Source organism: Loxodonta africana, chromosome 10 (assembly GCF_030014295.1).
Source record: "Loxodonta africana isolate mLoxAfr1 chromosome 10, mLoxAfr1.hap2, whole genome shotgun sequence".
Classification (NCBI taxonomy): domain Eukaryota; kingdom Metazoa; phylum Chordata; class Mammalia; order Proboscidea; family Elephantidae; genus Loxodonta; species Loxodonta africana.
In genome coordinates, this window is record NC_087351.1 from 33,403,255 (window position 1) to 33,411,842 (window position 8,588).

Below are 8,588 nucleotides of genomic sequence, written 5' to 3' on the forward strand. Positions count from 1 at the left end.
GACTTAAATGTTCCCATTTCTCATATTAAAGAGAGAAGTACCAAAAGCCAATTGAGTAAATGAAAATCCATGCAGAATAATTTACAGAAACATAAAAAGGTTCCAGATACACGGTGCTTCCAAGCAGAGCAGATAATATCAGCACCAGATAATCTGAACATTCTGGAAATTAGCTAAGTGCTCTTGGGGCAAAGAGATGAGTTAATGGCAAACACAAATTCTCTTTTAATGCAGCGGATAGCTAAATTCCCTGGATTGGCTAGTGAGAAAGGTATCAGGATGCCTGTTCATAGAATCTTCCTTTCTGGGGTTTAGTGGAGTTTTGAACCCTCTCCCAAGGGTAGAAGTGACCCAGTCACCTCTCTGAAGAGCTGTGGTTGTTTATACATGGCCGCCTTATGTGTAACAGAACAAAATATTGCCATGTGAAATAATGAGGTGTAGCAGCAGTATGGGGTAGGGCTCATAACACAGCTTGGGAGGTCAACAGACCTGGCAAAAATTCTGGCACTACCCTCACCAGCTGTACTTAATTAAGCCTCCACTTTCTCAATAGCAAAGTGACAAGAACCACATCATAATAATATGAGACAATGCCTGACACCTAGCAGTAATAAATAATAGCTTTCAAAAGTAATAATACTAGTAGTTATTGTTGTTACCATCATCAAGCCTTTGCTATGCTAAGGTATACATGATTGTAAAGGGAAGGGGAAAAGTCTTCCATGGGAAATAGGAGACCTAAGAAGCAAACATCTGGACAGCCATTTAGGATGGTGCTCTGAGACCCTGGTAATCCCAGTGGGTTAGCATCAGGAAGGTTATTGCAAAGACGTTACCTGCAGTGAGGATACAGCAGTGCTACCAAGGTGATCTTTGGAGAAGGGACAAGACTGAGGGTCCAGCCAAGTAAGTAAAGCGGGATAAAGGTAGACATTGACAACAAATTCTCCTTTGCCCAAGATGCTGAGTTGAGCCCAGGTGTTTTCTCCTGAAGGATTCCAAATGATTCTTTCCACCCCTCCCTAGAAAATCCTCCCATCTAGCACTCCGTGCTTCAGAGACATTATCCTTAGGCTGGGACCTTAGGAATCATGACACAGGTGATGAGCAAGTAGTCCTGGACCTTCCAAAAGAGGACCCAAGATACTGCTTCCCTAAACAGAAGTGTTTGCATCCTAAAGCCTTGGTTTATTGAAATTACAACCTACCTCCCAGAGCACCATGGCAGGATGGGGCAAGAGAAGGACTGAACCACTAGAGACAAAATATAAATCCAGAAGAGCAGAAGGTCTAAATCCTCCCTTGTGATCCTTCTGTTCCCTGTGGGAGACCAGTGCCTCTGCTATTTAAGGAGTAGATAGATAGGTTAAGTGAGTTTCAGTGATGGGGTCACCTGCAGTGTGAATACTGGAGCAATGACTGGTAAACTCACATCTGGGAAAGGGACCCAAGTGACCATAATATCTGGTGAGTCATCTCAGGTAGCACCATATGCAACCCCATAGGCCAGTGTCATAATCTTTTCCCTGGGAATATCCCAGCTATAGCTATGGTGAGGCTAATGATGGGTATTATAACTAATTGTCTTACAGGGGCTTCTGTGAATGGAAAAAAGGTCACTATCAATCTTGAATATCTATGTTTCTCTAGGTCAAACACATTAAAGTTTGACTTTAATTGTTCAATGAACATTTTTTAATCCTTTCTTTGTGGCCATCACTCTGTACAACGTTAGACTGAGTATAAAGAAGTCTAAGATGGATGCCTGACCTGTCCTCAAATAATGTAAAAACTAGCCAAAGGGACAGGATTATTGAAAATTTAGCACCATGAAAACTATTTTAATGCTAACCAGTTGATGATGTCAATAGGCCCAACAGAGACTTAGAGGAATGGGGTCTTGGTTGGCAAGTTGGCCTAGGCAGAAAACGTTTTATGCAGTAGAAAGAATTTGTTGAGCCCTGAAGAATCGGTAAAATCTATATGGGCAAAGGAAGGAGAGAAGAGGAGTTCCAGACATAAGGAAAAACATCATGATAATGGGAATGAACATAGCACATGCATTTTGGCCTAAGAAAGTTTACAAAAATGCTGGGTGGGTGGTGAGGCGAAGATGACTTCTTAGATAATGGCAAAAAGAAATACAAAGGCCTTCAAGATAATTAGGGGCAAGACCAGCCACTGGGAACTGGGAATCCCATTTAGAATGCTGGCCAGATGGGCAGGTGAGAGAAGCCAATTCGCCATGGACATCTTATGGCCTAGACCTCCCCTCTTTTTCATCAGCGGGCTTTAACAGGGGTTGCCCCACCACTAGGAGAAGGGGAAACCCAAGGGTTTCTGTAGTGGAGACATTGGAAGTGGTAACGCAGGATTTGCCTCCAAGTTGCAATTTGGCAAAGGAACCAGGGTTACCATTACTCCAGGTGAGTATGCCCGTGCTCTTGGGCTCCTGGGACTCACCAGAGCCTCAGTGGGACCCAGAGTCAGCATTTCTGCATTTCCAGTGCCTGACTGCAAAGCACAGATTTAGTGGCAAAGGAGCTTTCAATCACTGCTGCGCCCCTGGGGATCTAAAGCACTAGAGCATTTGGACATGTGTTGCTGCATGGTTTCGAATTAAAATGAGGTATTAGGACCTGGAGTAGCTGAACTTCTACATTGAAAAATTGATTCAATCTTACATACAATGTCTGGGAGCGCCTTACTGTCTGCCTTCCCCTTAGCCCCCATTCCCTCAGCGCTTGCACACCCTGCCGCCGCCTCCTCCCCTGCTCTGACCATGACAGCCACTGATGGCTGACTAATCCATTGGGATGTTTAGGATGTGGTGATGGTGCTAATGGCCTCCTGTCTCTCCCCTCCAGTAAAAGAGTTAGACTTTAGAGCCTTAACCCACAGGGATGACAGCCCTCCCCACACCCCCTGGGTATGTGGCAACTACAAGGGAGTATGCAGAATCATTTGGGCCAGGGCTTTAGATCTCTCAGACAGAACCATGGGGCCCACCCCCTGCTCTGCTGCTCCGGGCCCCCCCCGCTGCAGGTGTCTCTGCCTTCAACTCAGCAACCCAAGGCCATGCAAAGGGCTGGTTTCCCTGGTTTGGGGTCCAGCTGGATGTCTATGCCACCAAGGTGCCCTGGCTGGCTTAACAAGTAGGGTACATCTCCAGGTCTGAGAAAAGTCACCCACATGATGAGGAGCTGAGGGAGCCGAGAACTGCAGGGACAGGAAGCTCTAATCCCAACCCTGCTGTAAACTTCCTGGGTGGCCCCGAGCCTGTTAATCCTCCCAGCATACCTCTGCTTCCTTCTCTAAAGGCAGGAGGTCGGAAAGAATAAACAATGAGAATCACATTAAAAACACAAAATCCTACGGAAATACTGAAGAATGATTCCCAGCACTAAGGAAAAGCCTCCAACAACTCCTGCTTCCTGGGGTGACGAATAGAAACTGTGACCCTTAGTCGGTAGCACGTTGTCATGGCAACACCCTGGCAAATCTTACTAGTTACAAACTACTCATGTTTGCTTAGTACTTTATGGCTTGTCAGATATAATTTTATATGGAGAATCTCTCACTGGTTTCTCCGAAAACCTGGAAGGTAGATGAGATAGCATCGCATTTTACAGATAAAACCCCCAAGTCTTCTGGAGCTGGTATGACTGGCTCAAAGCCCCACATCTTGTACATGATAGGGCCTAGGCTTGGACTCAGGTGTTCTGATTTGTATTCCAAACGCTTTATTAATGAGAGAAATCTTCTGGCAATGTGAGAGACGTTCCGACTTAATGACAACATATCATAAACATCCAACTCCTTTTGAAGCCCAGCCTGGGTGACGGAGACCCCCCAGAGCCCAGGATAGAATGGTTGTCTTTGGTGTGCCTTTTTCTGTGCTCGCCCTGGCCCTTCTGCCAGAGGTATGTCATTGTTTACTGGGCCTGTTGAGGTTTCGGAGAATTTCCTATTAAGTGGCAGAAAGAGCGATATCATTAAGCAACACTGTTTTTTTGTTTTTTGTTTTTTTAGTTTCCTCCGATAGCAGGGTATGGTAGAGAATGTTTACTGAAAGCCTGGCCTTTTGGCCACAACTTATGGCTGTGCCTGTCCCTAAGTCCCAACCCATTGTGAGAAGCTGGTTTCTAAAATGTTCTTTCCCAATCTAAGGCCTGAGAACATGACTCGCCAGCCCCATCGTTGGTACCTGAACACCATCCAGCCAGGGTGGAGATATGAGGGAAGTAACAGCATCTCCTAACCCCGTGTCCGCTTGGCCCAACAGATATCCAAGACCCCAACCCCTCTGTGTACCAGCTGAGAGGCTCTAAGTCCAGCAACACTTCTGTCTGCCTGTTCACCGATTTCGATTCTAAAGCCAACGTGTCACATGGCTCAGATCCCGGGGTGTTCGGCTCAGGACAAACTGTGGTGGACATGAAGTCCACAGATTCCAAGAGCAACGGGGCCCTGGCCTGGAGCAACAACACAGGTTTTGAGTGTAATTACGTCTTCGGCGAGTCCACCGACTTCTACTCCAGCTCAGGTCAGTGCAGCGTGGGGTCTGAGGAAGCTGTGTCTCCTTACTTCCAGAGGCCTGGCCAGGCCTGGGGCACAGGTTACTGGGGTCTAAAAGCTGCTCTGATGGGTGGTCCTGGCCTCATCAATTGTCAGTGAATTGTCTGTTCTCTTTTCACTAAGGCCCAGCAAGCCTCACTCATCCTGGCAGTCTGCACAAAGTCCTGGGCAAAAAGTAGATGGGGAGAAGGAGGTGGGAGAGGCCCCCGGCCCAGTTTTGGCCTCACCCCTCCTGTACAGGCTCTAAGGTTCTCACTCCCTGCCTGTGTGTGGGCTGCTTGCCCCTGACTGCTCTCCCAGGCTCCAGTGCCCCTTCTCCAAGATGCCTCCCCTTCTCTCTCTCTCTTCCAAAAGATCTTTCCCAACTCCTGACCTCAGTCATTCATTCACTCAACAACCATTCGTTGTGCCTCTACAAGGTGCCAGGTGCTGGAGTGAAGGAGCAAACTAGTCAGATGAGAGGTCTGCACTGAGGAAGCTCCAGTCCAGTGAGGGGAAACCATTCCTAAGCCAGAGAAGAACTAGATAACTTCAGATTGTGACATGTGCTTCAGCTTGGGGTTGAGGAGACAGCCACTTTAGGGACAAAGGTCAGGGAAGGTCTCTTCAAGGAAGTGCTATAGGCGCTGGGACTTAATGAATAAGGAGGTACCAGCTACACAAAGGGCAGAAAGGATCCTATGGAGGCTCTGAGACAGGGACAGAAATGGCTGGAGCACAGTGAGAATGGGGAAGAGCAGTAGGAAATGGGCTTGAAGAAGTAGGCAAGGGCTAGATCAGAGGGTCTCGTAGGTCTGAGAGAGAAGACAGATGCTATTCGAAATACACTGGGAAGCTGTCAATTGGTTTTAAATGGGGAGTGACATCTAATTTATATTTTTAAAAGACCGCTCTGACTGCTGAGTGGAGAATGGATTGTAGGAGCCAAGAGTAGAGGCAGAAAGGAAATTATTACAGCAGAGAGATGATGGAGATTGGGCCAGCCGGTGGCAAGGGAATTAAGATGTGTTTGCAGGGATGAGAGGAAAGGAGGGGATGGAGGAAGACAGCTGGGTTTTATGCCTGAGCAACTGAGTCAATGATAGTGCCATTTTTTGAGATGGAGAAAACAGCAAATTGGAGAGACAGGGATCAAAGCTTTTGGAAAACATGAAGTTATCTGTACTTCTTATGGCACTTGTCACTGTTTACATGTCTTACTGCCCCTACCAGACTGGAATCTGTCCATGGGTAGAGTCTGGTTCCTGTGGCCTTGTGTCATATAGTATGTACTTTGCACAATCAATATTTCTTGAGTGAATGAAATGGTGCCAGGGAAGCCAGGGTGTTAGTTCTGCCCAGGACCAGTGGCTCTCCCCAGCAGCGCCCATATGCCATCAGTTCCTTCCAGATCTCGCCACATGGGAAGACTGTAGCCTGATGTTTACCTGCCCAAGTTCTAGAAGGTCTGGGGTAGGAGAGTCAGATAGGCTCTGGACTCTTACGAAAATGTCTTTGCTTCTATTTTTAGAAACTTCCTGTGATGCCAAGTTGACAGAGAAAAGCTTTGAAACAGGTAAGAGAGAATGCTAGCCTGGCTTCACGCCAGGCTGGGGAGGCTATGAATCCATACTAACTCTGACTGGGTAGGGGAAGTGGAAGGAATTAGTGGATATGGGAACAAAGTTAGGAGGAATGGGAACAGCAGTTCAAGTCCTGCTCAGAGCTAACCGGAGTTTTTCTTGAATTCCCAAGCAACTCTCACCATCTCTAATTTTCTTTTCCATTCTAAATACGTTGAAAATGAGTCTGTAGTTTTACTAGACAAATGACTCACTCCTAGGACTCTGCCTTCCTTGCAATAGCTCCACTGTCAGGAGAGCCAAAGAGAGCTTCTGGTTGACCCATCGATGAAATTTCTGACTCTCTTATGTACAGCCAGCCCTACACTAATCTCCTGAGGTCATCTCCCCTCCATATCCAGGATTATTTGCCTTCTTTCAAGAAAAGCAATGGTATTCACATAGTATATGATACTGTCTTTGGGCTCCCCCAAGCCCTCCACACCACCTACCCTGAGCCATATTATTTCCATTTGAGCTGTTCTTATGAGTCGTTCCTTCTGTGGTTTAGCCACTAGATTCTCACTAAGGGGCCCAGACCCAAGAGATTACAGATAAGATCAGAGCACCTACCCTACCCCCACCCCTACAGAAAATAACAACTCAGAAAAATAACGATAAGTCCACTTGGTGGTGGTCTTTTGAGATAAAATACTGTTGAGCCTAGAGGGGTACACAAATATCTGTGTGTTAGGGGGTGTTGACACCTCAAAGGAAGAGGCAGATTCAGGAGCTGAAGCCCACCCCTAGCCATCCCACCCTGCTTTGGGGAAAGCCACTGGTGTGTCATAAAGAAGCTGTGCAGAGGTGTGCATGCCCATAATCGCTGTGGTCTCTTGGTCTTGCAGATGCAAACTTAAACTTTCAAAACCTGTATGTGATCGGCCTTCGCATCCTTCTCCTGAAAGTGGCTGGATTTAACCTGCTCATGACACTGCGGCTATGGTCTAGCTGAGGTGAGTGAGCATCTCAGCTGGGGACAGGGTGGAGGAGGAAGAGGGTCTTCCGTGAGTCCGCAAGCCCTGAGACCAAACTTCCCCCGGGGCCTTGCTTTTAAGTCCTAAATATGGGCCACCAAAACTTCCGTTTCTTCCTGTTACAAGTTCTCTTATTAATAACAATGGCCCCAAACATTTGCATAACACAATACACTCATTGCCATCATCTCAGTTGAGACATGTCTCCCCTATGAGGTATGAAGAACAGCTGTTATTATCCCCATTTTAGAAATGAAGAAACTGAGGCCAAGTAGCATCAAGAGCCACACAGCTAGTGAATAGAAAAAAGAGAAACTCAGGGCCTGAGCTCTTAGCCCACATGCCTTCTATTGTATCCCTTTCACTGCATGACCTAGACAGGCCCCAAAGCCTTTCCTCATCCTCTTGCCCCAGTACTGCTCTCTCAGCTCAATAGTGAGAAGACATTGTACTCTGACTGTACCCCATTGCTGCCTAGAACCTCCACACCCTTCTCCCCCGGTGTCCCTGGTCACCCTGATGACAAATGCATTTGGTTCCATCACCGTCAGTAAGAACTCCAGGCCCATTTGTCCCTAGAACTCTACAAAAAGAAGTATGGGTGTGAGGCACATCCCATAATAGCCCTGGGTCCTCCTCAGTATGCAGCCTGACTTCTGTTCTTCCTCATCCCAGGTCACCGAGATTGTAGGAGACCCTATGCTCCCTCACTCCTCCTCCTTGTCACCCATCCTCTCCCCCTTCAAGCAGAGAAGTGAACTCTCCGCCCCGCATGGAAAAGAAGGCTCCCACTGACTCCCTGGCCCCAGCTGGCAATGCCACCAACTGGATTCTACCCAGCACTGGTGACCAAGATGCTGAAGAGCTACCATATATATTGCAAGCCCCTCTGTTCCCTTATTGCTGCTTTTCACCACCTGAGGTTCACGGCAAGGGGAGGGCTGCTGCCACCTCTCCTGGCTGTGGAGAGACACCCTCCTCCCAAGAGACTGTGACAGGCCCTCAGTGGGTTCTCTTGGACCCTATCTCCTGGAAATGTTTTGAGGAGTCTGTATTTTTTTTTTAAAGAGTGTTCATATAGAAATCCATATTACTCTTCTCCAAAGAAGTGGAGAAAACAATCTCGTTATCTGGGCCCTGCTGTGCTGTGTATCTGAGTCATGTATATTCTGCTGCCCACAGCTTCATTAAAAGTGATTTGGAAGAGCAAAGGCTGTGCTCCTGATTGACTCAGTTCGTTTGGGGTCATTTTCTTGTTGGTGTTGGTCACTGGCTAAGCCGAAGGAAACCGACGCATTTGTCCATGAGGCCATACATAGGGAGTCTTACTCAGCAAGCTGCTTAAGTCAACCACTTCTCAGAATCACCTCTGAAAGAGTCCACCTCGAAAGCCGTGCTGGGGGCCAGGCCAAACCACTTCTAACCAGGG

General features: G+C 47.4%; 1 gene segment (V, D, J or C); it reads left to right on the plus strand.

Moving 5' to 3' along the window:
• Nucleotides 1–8,388, plus strand: part of LOC100665265 (T-cell receptor alpha chain constant-like) — a 54,917-nt gene extending 46,529 nt beyond the window's left edge. The window contains 4 exon segments of the C gene segment in view: nucleotides 4,289–4,549; nucleotides 6,092–6,136; nucleotides 7,031–7,138; nucleotides 7,835–8,388. Of these exon segments, the coding sequence occupies nucleotides 4,289–4,549; nucleotides 6,092–6,136; nucleotides 7,031–7,137 (413 nt within the window).
• Nucleotides 8,389–8,588: the final 200 nt, after the last annotated feature.